The sequence below is a fragment of the Sprattus sprattus genome, assembly GCF_963457725.1.
Source record: "Sprattus sprattus genome assembly, chromosome: 21".
Taxonomy (NCBI): Eukaryota; Metazoa; Chordata; class Actinopteri; order Clupeiformes; family Clupeidae; genus Sprattus; species Sprattus sprattus.
In genome coordinates this window covers 5,329,775-5,348,522 of record NC_137919.1, presented here as the reverse complement: position 1 = coordinate 5,348,522, position 18,748 = coordinate 5,329,775, and the positions used below count along the sequence as shown (strand labels likewise).

General features: G+C 47.3%; 1 protein-coding gene across 6 annotated transcripts in view; it reads right to left on the bottom strand.

Moving 5' to 3' along the window:
* Positions 1–18,748, bottom strand: part of LOC308382325 (phosphatidylinositol-binding clathrin assembly protein) — a 63,048-nt gene that overhangs the window by 23,297 nt on the left and 21,003 nt on the right. For 3 of the 6 annotated variants that reach the window (XM_080860042.1, XM_080860046.1, XM_080860047.1), the window contains exons 3-11: positions 14,529–14,604; positions 14,104–14,206; positions 13,056–13,149; positions 12,643–12,754; positions 11,145–11,251; positions 8,405–8,446; positions 7,799–7,819; positions 6,014–6,099; positions 5,269–5,431 (exon numbers count right to left, since the gene is read on the bottom strand). In XM_080860042.1, coding sequence (XP_080716168.1) covers positions 5,269–5,431; positions 6,014–6,099; positions 7,799–7,819; positions 8,405–8,446; positions 11,145–11,251; positions 12,643–12,754; positions 13,056–13,149; positions 14,104–14,206; positions 14,529–14,604 — 804 coding nt within the window. The remainder of the gene's footprint in view (positions 1–5,268; positions 5,432–6,013; positions 6,100–7,798; positions 7,820–8,404; positions 8,447–11,144; positions 11,252–12,642; positions 12,755–13,055; positions 13,150–14,103; positions 14,207–14,528; positions 14,605–18,748) is intronic. The other 3 variants (XM_080860044.1, XM_080860043.1, XM_080860045.1) reach the window with 3 other exon arrangements.

Genomic DNA, 18,748 nt, shown 5'->3' with positions numbered 1-18,748 from the left:
AGCACTGAACAGCACAGGGTAGATCAACAGTTAGTGCCAGGTTAGCACTGAACTGCACAGAATAGGTCAACAGTTAGCACCAGGTTAGCGCTGAACTGCACAGGATAGCTCAACAGTTAGCACTAGGTAAGCACTTGACTGCACAGGCTCCTCTGTGGCGTCTCATTGCTCTCTACATTATTACTGCCAACCGTGACAAACCAATCGGGCAAATTTACGGGGGGCGAGGCGAGGGGGGTCAAGACAGTTTTTGTACTCATTACCTTTTTCACGGCCTCAAGTCCCATTTCAGGGAAGAAATATGTTTTCTGTGACCTAGAGAAAGCAACATCCAGTTCTCTTGCTCTCTGTAGCTTACAGGCTCAGAGTGCTTTCCCACAACCAAGCCTGAACTCAGTCAACATGGCAGTGTTTCCCCTACAATGATATTAGGGTGGCGCCCCGCCCCCCCAACGGCCCCGCCCGCCCCCCCTGGAAGCTCAAGATAATTGTGATTTATAAAAAAATATATATATATATTATTATTTTTTTTATTTTATAAATATAGCGCCAGATCACAAAATAAGTCATTTAAGGTTACCTTTACCATAAAACATGTAAAATTATACTTTTTTTTATAAGTAAAACTGCTTATCCTAACCCCTAATCCTGAAGTATAATTGTTGCATACTGTTACTGTAAGATGTTATATTGACTGCTGTCATTAAAAGAAACACATGAACATCATAATTCATTCATTTAAGTGTTTGTGTCCGCCGCAGCGCATCCCGCCGCCGCGGCGCATCGCGCCCCTGCCGCCATCCCCCTCCCCCCCCTAAGCAAACCTAGGGGAAACACTGCATGGTGTTCTTTTTCTAAGGAAAATGTCTCTGTACGGGTATAATGGGCATTTATAAATCAAATGCAATTCAAGGACTTCCGTCACATTCGTGGCTACATGGGTCACCATGGACCATGCCACACACACATTCCTATTTAATAGTCAATTCAGGGAACTGTTCCACTAAAAGTGCCTTACAGTGCAGAGAGAGGCCATATTCAATTGAAATGCTACCTGGACAAGACCCTGTGACCCACACACTGTGAGCGAGAAACAGCATTAATCTTGCATTCACGAAATTGATGGCAAATTCAAATTAAAGTGACCTGTAGCGCTCCTATTCTCTGCAAGTGTGGGTGCCTGGCAAGGCCAAGCCCAGCATAACATGGCGCAGTACCCGCTGATTCCCACAGGGGCAGCAGACTGGCAAGGGCGGAAGAGTAAAGCCCTTAGTGCCAGCACTGTTCTCAAGGCAGCTCTGTCAGTCTGTGAGGGTCTGCTCTGGTCACGCATTCTGACAAGCTGCAGACAACAAATGTTACGTGAAAATAACTCATTGTGTATTCAAGGAAAGTTCAAATGACGGTGACCTTTGACCCCTCAAAGGGAGAAGCTATCTAAGTAAGAGGTCAACTCTGACCACTTGGGTTCTTAAACTGTTTCTGTACTGTACTGCAGACCAGTTATATATATATATATATATATATATATATATATATATATATATATTAAAACGTAACATATTCTCTATTTATAATCATATCGCCTAGCCCGTAAAAACTGCTTCTCGTATCTTGTTGAGTATGCATACATGCACATAACTGGCTTGCTTCCATGATGTATCAAACCGTGCACAATTCCTTTCTTGCAGGAACATATGGAAATGGTGATTCACAGGCTGTTTATTGCCAGAGCCGTATGAGGGGAGACCCCCGGCACCTTCCAGCATCATGTCTACTCCATAATGTCACCTCTGCTGACAGTAATTCTGGGAAGAGGCACTTTGCACAGACAGCATGCTAGAGGGAAAAGAATGAATCGTCAACAGTTCCAGAACAATCCGCCCTGGAATACATCTTTATCGCATAGTAATTTGTAGCTACAGAAGCTGATTTTCTTACACAGTCAATCCCCCCTCTTCATGTGTTCTATTTACGGCACACCTAGCTAGCTGTAAAAGGCCCTACAAGATGCATGTGATCAAAGTCCAGCCAGTCTATATGACCGCCAGTCATTCTATCAGACAAAGTGACTAATATGGCTGAAACGGCTGATTAGATCCATGACCACTATGGGCTTGCCTTACACGGACGCCATGATTAAAATAACAGGGCTCTGTGCAATACTGATTGCCCAAGCACTTGCTCAATCTAATTGCTCAATCTAATTGCTCAATGAAGCTTTTTCAGTAATCAATTATTCTAAATGACGGATACCTCCCCAAGACCACCTGTTGTCTTATGAATTGCAATCACAAAGTGTTCACAAATGCTTAACCGTATCGTATAAAAACAGGGTGTAGCAATCTCACTGAGCCCTCAACACTGTTTTATAACGAGGCTATTTTCACAGAGCCACATAATCTTCTGCAAACAAATGAGGTAAATAGAACAAAGTGTAAAGGTAAATAGAACGAAGATCAACATTAGATTAACACCCAGGCTCCATTTCTAAGCATAAGAAGAGCAAAGAAAAAGGAAAAGAAAAAAAGCCCATTCACTGTCTGTGAGAGGAGGGTGTCAGAGCACCAGAGGGAAGCAGCTGGAGTCTAACACAGCATGGAAACCAAAGTGAATGAGAAACAGAGAGAGTGTGTGTGTGTGTGTGTGTGTGTGTGTGTGTGTGTGTGTGTGTGTGTGTGTGTGTGTGTGTGTGTGTGTGTGTGTGTATATAGACTGTATCTGCACTCCTCTGAAGTAATTCACGCCGCCCTGTCCTGCGCTACCCTGCCCTCGTTTGACGCAGCGGTTTGTTTTGTACACGGAGTGCACTTTGGGACACTGACATTGCTATCGCAACAGTGAGCCAAGGTGGGTGTGTGTGTGTGTGTGTGTGTGTGTGTGTGTGTGTGTGTTTGAGTCAGTGAGAGAGAGAGAGAGAGAGAGAGAGAGAGAGAGAGAGAGAATGTTTGTCTGCGTGTGGTTGAGTGTGTAAAGAGATAGCAACTGTGGGAAAAACATCGAAAGCTTTTGAGGGACATGTGACAGGTAGAATTAGAGACTCCAAGAGAAAGTAAAAGACAGAGAAATGAAGAGAGAGAGAGAGAAAGAAATAAAGACAGAGAGAGAGAGAGAGACAGCCCAGTAGGAGAAGCTAAGTGAGTGGATGAGAATGAGCGAGAGGAAAAAATACAGAGACTGAGGTCAGTGTTGCTCATCTCTCTGTCCAATATGGAGGACAACCCTGCCAAAGACCCAGGGCAGCATGAGCCTGGCACGCCCTGCCCGCCTCTCCCCTCTCTCCCCCTGGGCAATCATTGACGAGACTGGGGCACTCTCAGTACCCAGGCTAAATTCAGCACCTGTGCTGCTGGGACACAATGTTCCCTGTGACGCTGCACCAGCGATGCTGGCCAAGGGCCCTGAGAACTCATCCCAACCCCCTCTGGGGGAAACCCAGCGCTTCTCAGGCGGATCAGAGAGACTGGCTGAGGGGTTCACTGATGTGGGAGAGACTGGCTGAGGGGTTCACACTGATGTGGGAGAGCGGGGAGAGTTCGACCGACAGACCGACCGACCGACCGACCGACCGACCGACCCAGAAGAGCAGGTGCAGGAGGCCTCGAGCTGAGCGCAGGCAAGGCATTCTGGGAGAGGCATCTCAGATGGAGAGACATGACAACTCGACTGAGAGAATCATGTCAGTCAGTTTCCCTTCACACACACACACACACACACACAACCTTTTTCCACTCAATACACAATTCTTGCAAATGCTTACTGAAATATACATTATGCATGGTGATGCCATTTCGTGTAGCCAAGATTTAGTTGAGTTGATACAGACTGAAATGAGAGAGAGAGAGAGAGAGAGAGAGAGAGAGAGAGAGAGCGAGCATGTAGTAGAGTAAGTTCTCCATGAGGGATTTTTCCAAGTTGAGCCAACCACTCCGTTTGAGCCCACACAGCATGGATAATCGGGATTAGCAAACAATTAGCTCCATTTTGAGCAAGTGGAAGGGGACTGTAATTCATCATCATGTTAGAGGAATGTTCATAATTTGTACCATGGCGTAGTGAAAGCAATGGGGGGGTGGCTATATTGCTGCTAAGGACTCTTGGCGTAGCAATAACGATGGCTCTGGCCTTTAGAGATGGCGGGGAGGAGTCCCACAGGCGGTGGCCTTGATATTTGCGTTTTATCAGATGTATGCGGTTTCATAAAGCACAAACATGAGCATTGTAATTTCTGCTCCTCAAGCAAAGTAAATACAGAAGGTACATAATGTACCAACGCAACTGTACGTAGGGTAAAAGATTATGGGGAATAACCTTGAGCCATCCAGAACCATTTCAGAACGTATGGCTTAACCACTGATCTATTGCTCTGGAATGTAGTGAAGGTTGCGTTGCTAAGCATATAGCTAGCAGTCAAAATAGAGCTCAGACAATTAAACATTATACCGGATATATATATATATATATACACACACACACACACACACACACACACACACACACACACACACACACACACACACACACACACACACACAGGAGAAACCAATCCTCTCTCAATGAAGGCATATTAATGGGAGCCCAGAGGGCCAGCTCCTATGGAGGAGAACGGAGCTCCTTTTGGGGGCATTGGTGTTGATGGGTGGATGCGCTTCTGCAATTTTTTGGGGCTTTTGAGGTCTTGCATCAATAAATCAGCAGTCAGTCATACTTAATCTGAATTCCACTGGCAGCTTGGAGTGTGTGGAATCCACCACTAATTAGGAGTCTAATCCACAAACTGATCTCTCCTCAGCTCAGTCGAATAGCACGCTTCAGGAAGCGCCTCTGTGCCCGTGTTCGAGATACTTGATTAACATATAATGAAATTATAATGTGGAGCTGGTTAGTGCAATTGCAACTCAATAGCTTGTAGGATGGTTTAAAATATTTTGGTTAGCGAGTTATGCTAACATATAAGTTAACATACAGAATACCTCAATCCATACACTATCCTTCCCCTGTGTACAGTAGTGGCTCGAAGGTGTAGTATTTCATTGGCTATTGCTCTACTAGCACACTTAATAACAGCAGCTTACAGGATATCCATGTTGTTGCCATGTTTGCAGCGACCATGCAAGTAATCCCAGTAAGCCGCCAGCTCAACTGTGGCAATACTCAGGTTTCACCAACTTCCACATATCCCCCCCCCCCCCAGGACAAAAGTTAATAATCAAAGGCATGTTATTTATTTGCTTGAGGGCAGTGGTGGCTCTGGTGAACTGTCCTCACCGGAGGTCCTGGGGGGCTGTGAGTGTTCCTGTGGCCCACCTTGAGTGCCTGGATGCGGGCCTGCTCCTCCTCCAGCGCCTGCTGCTTCTCCTTCTCATCCATGCGGCTGAAGGACATGCCTGTGTTGGAGAGGGACGACACAGCGCTGGACAGGGTGTTGGCCCTGTGGGAGGGAGGTGATAGACAGGGAGGAGAGAGAGGGAAAGAGAGAGAGAAAAAGAAGGGGGGGGGGAGGAGAGAGAGGGAAAGAGAGAGAGAAAAGAGGGAGGAGATAGACAGGGAAAAGAGAGAGGGAAAGAGAGGGAAAAGAGGGAGGAGATAGACAGGGAGGAGGGAGAGGGAGGAGGGAGAGGGAAAGAGAGAGAGAGAAAAAGGGGGGTGGGGGGGAGAAGGAGGGAGGAGAATGGTTAAGGAGTGGTCACAAAAGAGAGATAAAAATAAAAGTAAGGGAGAGGAGGAGAGAACGAGAGACAGATAAGTGAGAAGAAACAGTGTGTGAGACAATCGTGAAGAAAGACCAGCAACAGTTGACAAAGAGAAATTGGGGACAGAGACAGAGAATTAGACCACACCAACTCTAGCGAATTCCCCTCCTGTTCTGAGAGTGTCTGCGGCCTGACAGAAGCAGGTCGGCGCGCACTGGGAGTGCGACTGGAAGCAGTGTACCTGGTGTGTGTGTGTGTGTGTGTGTGTTATTTGTGTGTGTGCGTGTGTGTGTGTGTGTTCTGCCCTGTGGCAGGTGTACCTGGTGTCTGCGGAGAAGTCCTTGGTCTTCTTGCCCTCCAGAGAGGCCAGGTGCTGCTCCAGAGCTTCCAGGAGGCTGCTGGGAGCCTGAGGGAGGGCACAGAGGGCTGGGGGTCAGAGAATTACCACATCCCCACACACACACACACACACACACACACCACAGACACACACACACACACACACACACACACACACACACACACACACACACCACAGACACACACACACACACACATACATGCATACACACACACACACAAAAACAAACCACAGACACACACACACACACACACACACACACCCACACAGACAGACACACACAAACCACAGACACACGGATAGACACACAGACATAATAAACACAAGACATCCACACACATCTATTTTAATTACGCACACTTACAGTCACTCACGTTCAAAAATAGGCACAGGCACGCACGCACACACACACACACCTCATTCACATTCAAGAACTGACGCACACACTTCCAGCAGAACTCCACACTCTCACACACAGATAACCAAACGCACACATTAAAGCATTCACACATTCAGAACACACACATATAGATATCATGTTCACAAGTTTTTCAGGGAAAGGAGAGACAGCAACACAGGAAAAGAGGCTTGGTAAGCCGTGGGACAACGACGGAGGAAAAGAGGAGAGGAGAGAAGAGAGAAGAGGAGGGGAGGTTTGAGAAAACATGCACTCTTATAGATGGCCCCTCTCTCCTCGGCCAAAACTCACTCACACACACACACACACACACACTCCACTGCGGTCAGGCACGGGGATGCCAGTAACTCTGTGCAGGCAGGCTCAGATGCCAAAACTTAGTCTGATGACCACATCAGCTAAAGGAGTTGGGTTAGTAGATCCACAATCCTCACAAGAAAAGAAAAAAAAAGTCAAAGAATAAATCACTACAAAGGCATGCGAAAATGACTTTTCGAAGTTAAGTGTGCATGTGTGTTAGAGCCTTCGTGTGCTTAGAAGAGGGGACGACGCGGAGATCGATTCCTCTGTTTGAAGCCGCACTTCTGGGGAAGGTCAATGCAAATATGGCCGCCACAAAGTGTCTTCCTTCTGAAGGACTTGCCAATTGACCGTCGTAAACACAATCGGCTTATTTTAGACAGCAGATTGAAATCCATTCGTTTCAAAATGAAAAACAAATGGAAGGCTTCTTTTTATTTTCTTTTACTCTTTCGCTACTTTTTTTAAATACATAGTCTTGCCAATACTGGTCTCAGGGTCTGGATCATTTCCACCAGACACCTCTGGAGAAATCTTGCACTGTAATAACTCAACTAAGAAAGAGAAGCCAAAATTTGGGGCGAGCTGGTGGATAGGGGGATGGGGCTGCCACTGAACGCCATATTGTACGCCAAGACGAGAGAGGAGAAGGGCTCATCCGTAAAAACGTTACAAGGAATATAACCAATGGGGGAACAAGAAAAGGAGACAGACTGTCTGTCCTTTGCTGCTTCTTGCTGCCATTCCAAAAAAACAAATCCTTTGACAAGGTTTTTGGTATTTTTTGGGGTCTTAATTCATTCAAGCAACCTTTGATTTCCGAGCAAGAGCATTAGCAAAGGCAACATGCGTTCAAACTTGGGTTTGAAGAGAGAAGTAAATAATAAATAAATAAAAACACAGGCCATGTGGGTTAGCCATAACAAGGGACGATTGACATGACCCTACGCCCACGAGGACAAGCACAAACTAGGTTTGTGGCAGCACAAAGCCAGAATAGCAAGCAGTATATAACCCACCACCTACAAGATATGGTCCTTTAGTAGCCTGCAACAAGAACAACGAGAGCGCCGTTACAAACGCTAAGCATTCCCGCCTAACTACCCGCCCAGGAACAGCACCAGACATCACATCAGAGAAGTAACAAACAAATAAACAAACAAACAAACAAACAAACAAACAAACAAGGCAAGACTGCTGCATTAACACCGCACTTCGACTTCTTACTGCCTAAACGGTCATCATATTAAAGCCCTTTCCTGTTTTGGACACCTATCGAAATTAGATGGTTTCTATGCAAAATAAGATGAAATAAATAATAATTACATGAAAAACACCATGTAAAGCAACAAACATTTGGACATTTCGAAAGGGAATGAGGACGAGGACATTTTGAGTCACACAAGAGAGATTACAGGTCAAAGGGAAGGAGGTCAGGAGGGAAAGACACACAGCGAGTCACACACAAACAGTAAGAGGATGACCAAACTGGAGGAAAGTGGGTAGACTGTGGTATGAGGAGAAATGAGCGAGGGGTGAAGTCTAGGAAAGGAAACCGAAAAGAGAGGAGAGAAGGAGAGGAGAGGAGAGGAGAGGAGAGAGGAGAGGATTGGCTATGAGATGCACACTGACCTGAGTCAGATCTGGGATGTCTCCCTGATCAATCCCAACTTGCTGTGTCACAAATCCAAAAAAAAAAAAAAAAAAAAAAAACGAACAAAAAACAAAAGAACATGACAAACAAAAAAGGAGGAGGAGGTGGTGGAGGAAGAGGAGGAGGAGACAAGAACAAACATAAAACAAAAAGAAAACATAAAAAAAATAAAGGCTCATTACTTCATGCAGTGAAATGAGAACACAACTGAAGCACGGGGAGCTCAGGCATGCCCATACAAATGCACTGAAACACAGAGGACCGTGATATGCAATGGTGTCTCAGACAGGTGACATTACTGTGGACGCAAACAGTTAAAAGCACTTCAACACAAACAACAAAAGGAAAGAAAACAAAATGAAATCAAAACAAAAACTAAATATTTGAATTTCATAACAGGCAAATAACGTCAAACTTTTCCCAGCGAAGCTAAAGTGAAAATAACTGGGTTTGCGACTTCATATTACTTAATATATATGATAATATATTCTCTGGCACAACTTTCCAAGAGAATGAAAAGTCTACTTGACAACAATTCCAACCTGTCTGTATCAGAAAAAAAAAGAAAAACAGTAACTAAATCAGAAAGTTGGTGATGGAAGAGGAGGAGGAATAAGACAGCAAAGCACTGTGGAAACTCATGAGCTCTGGGAGGGGGAGGGGGAGTCTTAAACCATAACTATCAAATCCAGGAGGGAGAGAGAGAGAGAAAGGGAGAGAGAGAGGGAGAGAAAGAGTGAGAGAGAGGGAGCAAGAGTGAGCGAGAGGGAGCAAGAGTGAGAGAGAGGGAGAAAGAGTGAGAGAGAGGGAGAAAGAGTGAGAGGAAGGGAGAGAGGGAGGTAGAAAGAGAGAGGGAGGGAGAAAGAGAGGGAGAAAGAGTGAAAGAGAGGGTGCAAGAGTGAGAGAGAGGAGGCAAGAGTGAGAGGGAGGGAGAGAGAATGAGAGAGAGATGGTGGGGGGGTAAGAAAGAGAGAGAAAGAAGGGAGGAAGAGTGAGAGAGAGGGAGAGTGAGTGAGAGGGAGAGAAATGGAGGGAGGAAGAGTGAGAGAGAGGGAGAGTGAGTGAGAGGGAGAGATATGGAGGGAGGAAGAGAGCGAGAGAGCGCTGTGTGAGAACAGAGCTTCAGCAGAGAACGGAACAGTCTCCCTCCATCCTGGTTTATTTTAAGGGGAAGACTGAGAAGCTACTGGCAAAGGACCCCACGGGACCGCCACAGCTTAGAGCCCTTTGAGAAGATTACTGTGCATATATATACATATGCAGCCAGATCATAACTCGACAGGGAGAGAGAGAGAGGGAGAGAGAGAGAGAGAGAGGGAGAAATGGAGAGAGAAAGAGAGAGAGAGAGAGAGAGAGAGAGAGGGAGATGAAGAGAGAGGGGAAGAGAGAGAGAGAGAGAGAGAGAGAGAGAGAGAAAGGCAGAGAAAGAGTGAGAGAGAAAGGCAAAGAGAGAGTGAGAAAAGCAGAGAGATGGAGAGGCAGAGAGGGAGAGAGAGAGAGAGAGAGAGGAGAAAGCGGGGGAAGGGGAGAGAAAGAGACAAGACGAATGAAAGGAGGTGGGGGTGGCTGAAATATTGTATAAATGGACGGTTTAAAATGTGAGGCTGATCTCCCTGAGGGTGTGGGTCTTTCCAAGGGACGCGGCCTCTCCATGGTAAAGGACTAGGGCAGGGCCAGATAGGGGGGGGCCGCTGGGTATGAGGGAGTCGTGTGTGTGTGTGTAAGGCAGTTGTGTTGGGATTTCTAAGACCATGCTCCTCGCAGACCATTTATTAGAAGAGGAAGAAGCAAGTCTATCTCGGCCCTAGCTGTGTGTAGGAGTTTAGTTTGTATGAGGAACCTGCATTATTCCTAGAATTGTTTTTTTTTTTTTTTTTTTTAACACATCTAAAACTGCAACCAACCTTCATTTGCTTTCCCCTCGACAGGAAGTGAACAAGCGGTTTTGGCGCATATTTAAAACTTGAAGATAATCTTTTATCACATCATAACTGGCCTGAGACCAGCCGTAGGGCTGCTGAGATTGAAAGGCTCTCAAAGTGACTGCAGGGCGGAGTGACAGCGGCTAACAGCTTGTATAGGTCTGCAGGCGCGTGAAATGAAATCTCTTCCAGTCTGGATGGCGAACGGAGGAGGAGGAGAGCGAGCTGGGGAGTGCGTTCACGGAGGCCGCATGCCTGGCTGCTTCTGATGAGGGCCCTGTATGAGTCCCTGATCTTTTCTTATAGATAGGTTAGGAGGCCTTGTGAGTGCCCCATTGATTGAAGTCACTTATGCTAAAAGGCTTCAGAACTGAAAAGCTCTAATAACTCACAGCGCCATAGGGGAAAGGTTTCTGGCTGTGTGTGTGTGTGTGTGTGTGTGTGTGTGTGTGTGTGTGTGTGTGTGTGTGTGTGTGTGTGTGTGTGTGTGTGTCTAATTGCAGTGGCACACAGGCAAATGGTGGAAGATGTTTCTGTTCCACTTTATTAAAAAAAAAAAATCCTCTCATCTGTAATAGCCTATGTAGAAGGGGAGCGTTTTAAGATAACAACATGTCCATCCACTGACTACTATATAATCTGAGCAAGCGGGAAAAAGAGAGAGAAAAAAACAAAAAAAGCCTGCTAGATTCGGGTAAAGATCCATTATGTCAGTGTTGAAAGTGTGCATTTCCTGTGCGACTAACAGAACATAATTGCTAGTATATAGGTCCATGCATCAAAAGGCTCACTGTACCTCAGCCACTTTGAGGAACTCAGAGAGCTTGGTCATTCTGTAGAGGAACTTCTTGTAAATGTCCAGGGCGTCTTTGCACTGGTTTTTCTTCATGTCAAAATATTTCTCTGAGGAACAAAAAAAGGGGAAGAGGAGGAAAAGGGGGAGAGAGAGAGTGTCAGATTATGAAGAGAGTTATTTTCCCTCTTAAGCACAGCCACTTCACTTGGTGCATTTGGGGAGAAAAATAAAACCTTAAGTGATTTAGCACCGTCAAGGGCATCCACAACTCAGCATAGAAGCACTGCACCACACACAATGCTGTAAAACTCGTACTCTTCTTCAAAGCAAATTAAGCAAGAATCAATTACATTTTTGGTTCCACATTATTTCCAGCAAACTAATCAACCAGTATAGTATTGGAATAAAAGTAAATGTTGCCAGACATAATTGATATTTGGATTAGATTAAGGATTACTGCCATGCAACAATACATTCTTACATGAATAAGTAAAGTATACTGAGCCTAAAGCTACTTAGACTAAAGTATGTACAGAAGTGCGTGTTCCGTGGGAATTGAAACTATGACCCTGGTACTGACACCACCCTGCTTTGCTAGTTTAGCTACACTGGCCAATAACGTCAATGACACCACCCAACGAGGTGCTTCCTTTTATATCCTAATATGAAACACAATGCAGCAACATAAACAGGAAGAACACCTGACTTGATTAGCTGTGCTGCTTAATATAGAAAGCAGAAGTGCACACAGACATGTACACAGGGTAAAGTGTACTAAGTGTACTAGGACGTGTACACAGGGCAAGTCCACTTGAAAAAGCCCCCAATCCGGCATCAGTGTAATTCACATGCAGTTAATCGCCGAAGTCTACACGTCATTGGTAGTGAAACTGAAAGTAACTCTATGGCAGAGGTGGTGTAGACACACACACTCTGAAATCCACCTCTGCATTTGACCCATCCAGGGTAGTGACACACACAGCACCCAGTGAACACACACAGTGAAGAGAAGTTACACTAACCCGGAGCAGTGAGCTGCCTTTGGCGGCGCCCGGGGAGCAGTGATCGGGGTTAGGTGCCTTGCTCAAGAGCACTTCAGCCGTGGATGTGGGCATGGAAGTGGTATGTGTTCGACCAAAGGCCAGTGGGCACCAGTGACGTGGTCGGTCTAAGACACCACCCAAATGCCTTCCTACCCGCTACTTCCACTTTAGTAGTAACCAGTAAATAAATGCCAGTGAACGCCCACGAGGACATTGGACATCTTTATGTTGACTGTGCATAGCAAAGCGACAGTGTGTGACCTGTGGTTGGCTACCCACGATCCATCACTGCAGAAACCTTCAGGTTTTATGCTGTTCACTTTTGGCAGTGATCCTCGCTGGTGGCCACAGACTACAGACTGTGCTGGCATGGACTGATACGTACACTGGTAAGAGGAGGAGGAGGAGGAGGAGGGGGGCAGAGGGGAGGACGTGGCGGTCTTCGGCGCTCTTACCCAGCAGGTTTATGACTCCCTCGTTGTAGGCGGCAAACAGGCGGATGGAGTCTTTGAAGAGCAGCATGAAGGCGGCGTTGATCACACCATTTGTCAGCTCGTTGGGATTCGCCTGGACAGATGCGCGCAGACAAACGCACACGCACACACGCGCACACACACACACACACACACACACACACAGGCATATGTTAATTTTAGTACAAGTGTCTCCCAGAACTCTCCAAGCTCCAATATGCTCTGGCACATTCAGACTGTGTCCTGTCACTTAAGTTCAAGTGTGTCACATGGTTTTGAAAGATTTCTGCACAAGCAACTGGGCCCGGTTCTCAAGAGCTCCATTAGTTGGTACAGAAACATGCAGACAGGCAGGCAGACACACACACACACACACAGATCGGCGTTCAAAGTACCTGGAAGTCGAGCAGTGCGTCCAGCTGGTTCTGAATGATAGGCAGGGTTTTGATCAGCTTCTCCGTGGTCATGGTGCGCATGACTCCATCGATACTGCAGGAGAGGCACACACACACACACACACACACCCCCACACACCCCCCCACACACACACACACACACACACACACACACGCACACACAGACAAAAAGGGGTCAGGTTCCCTCTTCTCGTCATAATTCACCTGTTCTGTTGGGGACATAACACCATGTTCCAGACTATCCCCTACGGCAGGGGGTGTGGGGGGGGGGGGGGGGTTGTTCAGAGCGGTCTACTCAAGGGCAAGGCTGACCATGGCACGGGGAGAGAGGTTCCAGACTGGCCCTGACACGCACACTCTTCACACAGACACATCAGGGATCAGACCAGCATGAGAGACCAGCTGAAGATAATAGGCTTAGGAGCTAATAGACAGGAGATCGGACTTGCAAAGATCCCCTCCAGCTTGACCAACATTAATCAGGGGGAGAAAAGGAGGGGGTAGAGGAGAGGAGAAGAGGGAGAGAGAGAGAAGAGAGGGTAGGAGAGGAGAGGGGAGAAGAGGAGTGTGTGTTTCCAAATATGGTGCAGATAAGAGACTGCTCCTGGTCCCCTTTTCCTAAGCAGGGCTAAATCAGGATTTGGAGCGGCTCGATCACAGAGGGGGGGGACCTGTCTGTTACCAAAAAGCCACCAGACATTCTGCTTTTAGAAACACTAATCAGGATATTGGGAGAGAGAGAGAGAGAGAGAGGTGTGGGCTGAGGGGATCTATCTGACAGAGACGGGACCACCCTGAAGGCCTGTTTTGGGCAACCCTGAAGGCTACTTTTGGGGGGCTCGATGGATCACCCGGGGTGTGTTCATTATGAGGGCTTTGGGGTATTGGGGCTGACTATGTGGAGGGGTGTGTGTGTGTGTGTGTGTGTGTGTGTGTGTGTGTATATGTATGCTTGTATGTGTCTGTGGTGTGTGTCTGTGGTGTGTGTCTGTGGTGTGTGTGTGTGTGGTGTTTGTGTGTGTGTTACCCTCTCTTCATCTTGGTGAAGTCCACAGCCACTAGCCGGTAGGACATGGCCTTCTCATTCAGGTAGCGGCTGTAGCGCCTGATGAAGGTGGACATGTCGTAACCTGCAGGAGACAACACAAGACAGGGGGACGTCAGGCACGAGCGGGTGAGAGTGATGTCCATGTGTGACACAGACAGAGAAGAGGGGGAGCAAACGAGAGAGAGAGAGAGCGATAGAGAGCACAAAAGAGAGAGGGAAAGTGAGCGCAATAGAGAGAGAGCGAGAAAGAGAGAGAGGAGAAGAAGTGTGTCTCGGAGACAGAAACAGGACAGGTAGAGACAAATACTCAGAGGGGCAAAGACTAGGAAATACAGACACGGATGATGAAAGAGAGAGAGAGAGAGAGAGAGAGGAAGAGAGGGAGAGAGGGAGAATGTACCCACCTTGCAACGCTCCTTTGTCTAGGAAGTTGTTGAGGTTGAACAGCGTGTTCCTGGAGGCCAGATACTGGATGAAACGCTGAAACAGAGAGAGGAAGAAAGAGAGATTAACAAAGAGCGAGAGAAAGAGAGAGCGAGAGAGTGACTGAGTGAATGAGTGAGTGAGTGAGTGAGTGAGAGAGAGAGAGAGAGAGAGTGAGTGAGTGAGTGTGAGAGAGAGAGCAGACACGGAGGGTGTGAGTTTCCCAAATGCTCAGGCTGACATCTTCATCAGATATGGACCAAACCAAAACACAACACTGCCTTTCATCTTCCTGTAACACTTGGCTTTAAAAGAGAGAACAAGAAGAAAAAAAAGAACAAGAGAGTGATTTTGGAAAACAAGAATTCCACGGAAAAAGGGAAACTCCGCTTTCACGGCCTCAACTTGGAGTTGTCCTAATGGGCCCAGACACCTTGCAGCCGCCGCACCCCTCCCTCCCTCTCCGGCTCCGTCTCATCTCCTCCTCGTGTCCCACTTTTGGGAAAACCAGAGGAGGAAATTCCCTGAAAGGGGAGAGGACGGGAGAGCAGAGCAGAGCTCCTAGGCTGGCTGCTGTGTTACGCTTTCCCAGAAGCCCCGGGGTCGACGCAGGAATGAAGGGGAATTCATGCTTCTTTGGACATGCTGGTAGTACCACCGAATATGGTTCTGGAGGAGTATTTGTGTGTGTGTGTGTGTGTGTATGTGCAAAATAAAATAGCTTTTGAATGTGTGTTTGCAGGTGCTTTTGTACGTGGTCTTTGATTCAAACGCCATTACACATGAAGGTTCCATTGTTATTTCTTTCCCAGTTCTCTACTGTTCAGCAAAAATGTTTTCAGCTTCCTCTGACAGCTGTGTATTACCATTTATTTATTCTTGACTGTTTCTCACAGGGAAAGCAGAGTTGTTGCCATTCTCCCTGCAAGCAAGCCAACACACACATGCAAGCCAACACACACACACACACACACACACACACACACACACACCCCCCCCAAGAAGTGCAGTTTCTAAAACATCTACTACTTTTCCTACTCGTCTTGACTCCTGAGGATGTGGTTTGGATGCACGCGCCAGGAGGGAGAGGTCAGGTGTGTCCACACTCACACCACCCTAAGCCTGCTCCCAACGCTAAGTACGGCTAACGCTGCACATTTCTCAAGCGACAAGCGGCTCTTTTCAGGAAACTGCACTTTGAACTGTGACCTCTCCCTCGCTTATGGGGCATTCAGCAGCCCTGGGCAGAGGCAGAGAGAGAGAGAGAGAGAGAGAGAGAGAGAGAGAGAGAGAGAGAGAGAGAGGGTGAGAGAGAGAGAGAGAGAAGAGAGGGCATGCGAGAGAGTGGGAGAGAGAGAGAGAGAAAGAGAGAGAGAGAATGTGTGTGTGTGTGTGTCAGTGGTGGTGTGGGTCATGTGACAGGGGCTTACAGCAGGGGCCTGACATTCCTGGCCCCGTGTAAAGCCACTCAGCATCCTCCCCCTGCCACTGTCGGCCCCAAACTGCTGATGGGGGAGAAGCTGAGCTGAGCCCAGGCCCTCTTTCCTGACTGCCACTGGCTGCAGCCATTACAGCTCACACATGGAAACCCACACAAGGCGCCGCCAACACAAAGATCTTCATGACTTATTCCCTTATTCTCATTTATTTGACGTACAAACTCATGCTTTTGCTTTTCGGTATTGTTATACACCACAGAGTGATGTTAATAAAGCACATTACATTGATCCTTGACGATGAATGTGCTCCGAATAATGATAAAATAATGCCGCCACACCTCTCTGTTAAGGGTGTCCAAAGCAGTGGAAACACATCCTGTTGAGGAAGCAGAACTGACTGACACTTTCATCCGAAGGAGCCCACAAGGAACTGGGGCTGTTATCAATTCCAAAGGCAAACATTCCATTGCCATGGCTACTCAGCGGCTCAGCACGTTGATACCCAGGAAATCAAACAGAGGTGGGTGCTGAGGGCTCAATGGTAAACGCAGTATCTATTCCTCATCGACAGATAGTAGCAGAGAGTGGAGGGGTAAGGAGGGGTAATACTCGAGAGGCAGTGGTGGGTGTTCAGAAGAAGAAGTGCTTCGGAGCACACCTCTCATAGTTTCATTCTCATGCCAGCTAAATAACCTTACAAGGCAGCGGAGAACAACACATGGAACTGCAACAGAATACAAATAGTCATTTCTGGAGAGCAAAGAAATACATGTGGGACAGAGTGAGACAAGCAGGAATGAGATGGGGGGGGGGGGGGATTAGAGGGAGACGATGGAGAGAGCAAGACAGAGGGGAGAGATAGTAGAGAGAAAGAGAGGGAACGAGAGAGAGAAACCCTCATCCTGAAGCCTCTGCCCAGCAAATTATTAATGTGAGAATAACCCCCAGTAGTGACAAAGTAAAACCTCATCTATTATTGATGAGCCTCTCTCTTACACTGGGCTGCTGTGGGACTGAGTCATGAGCGAGCCCTGCTTGGCCTATATATGCAGTGTGTGTGTGTGTGTGTGTGTGTGTGTGTGTGTGTGTGTGTGTGTGTGTGTGTGTGTGAGCGAGAGAGAGGGAGAGAGAGGGGGGGGGGGCATGCATGCAATGCACACATCTTGGAACATGCTGTCCAATGGCACTTGAAGAGAAAGTGCCTTTGATGAGACCTTGTGGGGCAGAAGCTATTCATGACTGCAACCGAGAGCCTGAGATATGTATGTGTGTGTGTGTGTGTGTGTGTGTGTGTGTGTGTGTGTGAGTGTGAGTGCAACCAAGAGCCCACCCTGTAGAGTTACCTCAGAGGACATCGTAAAAAAACTGATGGAGATTGATCACACAGGGAGAGATCTCCAGTACGTCAGTCACAAAGGCACCAAACGCAGGAGAGAAAAACAAGCACTTCTCATAACAAGCGAGAACAAAAGATGCCAGAGCCCCAATTAGGATGCCAGTCTCGTCCTCAATCGACCCCCATCCCCGCCTCTGCAGAGCAGAGACACAGGAGTCTGGCACAAACAAGATGGCCGCTGGTATGATGGTCAAGAGAAATATTAGGACGCATTACTCTGTGTGTGCGTACGTGTTTCTATGCTTGAACATTATGCGTACATTTCTGTGAGTGTGTGAACAGAGCAGAGACAAGGGAGTCTGGAACAAACAAGATGGCCGCTGGTATGATGGTCAGAGAAATATTAGGACGCATTACTCTGTGTGTGCGTACGTGTTTCTATGCTTGAGCATATGTGTATATCTCTGTGAGTTTGTGCACAGAACTGCTTTAATGTGTGTATTCTTGTGCGGTCGATGTGCGAGCGAGCGAGGGAGTGTATGAGTGTGAATTCTTGTTTTGGCGTGAGCGTCCCAGGGTGTTGCGACTGCACTCAGTGGGGGGTTTGGGTGGGGGACAGAGACAGAGACGGACAGCCCTACTCCAGCCCTGCGAGGGGTAGCGATGAGTCACTCAGTGTGAGCACACACAGCCAACTCCAATCCCCCCTCCTCCTCCTCCTCCTCCTCATCCTCCTCCTCCTCAAATACAGATATCGATCACTAGACTCCCCACCACTTCTTTCCATTTTAGAGAAGTGGGGGATTTTCAGCGTTTCGGGCCAGCGAGGGTGGGACTGAGAGAGTGAGGGAGTGTGTGTGTGTGTGTGTCTCTGTGTGTGTCTACCCTGAGAGAGTGAGGGAGTGAGGGAGGAAAAAAAATAAAACAAGTTAAAGAAGAAAGGCCAAAAGGAGGGAGAGACGTAACGCTTCCTTCCTCAGCAATCATTACCTCTGTGTACATCACTCACACACACACACACATCACTCAAGCACGGCAGCCACTGGGCAAGGCTGGGAGGGCTCCAGGCATTACAAGGTGAAATTGACAGCCTGCAGTCAACCATGCAGCTGCGACAGTACAATACAGGAAACACACACACACACACACACAGACACACACACACGGCAGGCATCCCACCTATGGCGCCGTGAGGAAGGGGAAGTATTAAAAGGGATGTGAAGGTGTTTGACAGTGAGATTTACAACATCTGTCTTGAAGACCAGCATGCCAGCTCTATTGGTTTGTCTGGAGGTTTTTTTTATTATTATTTGCTTTTAGCTTTGGAGAGAGAAAGCACTCCAACAATTCAGAACAGTTATTGACTCTTAAAAAAACAATAGCCTGTGGCTACAGATGGGGTGGTCTCTCTAGTGTGTGTGTGTGT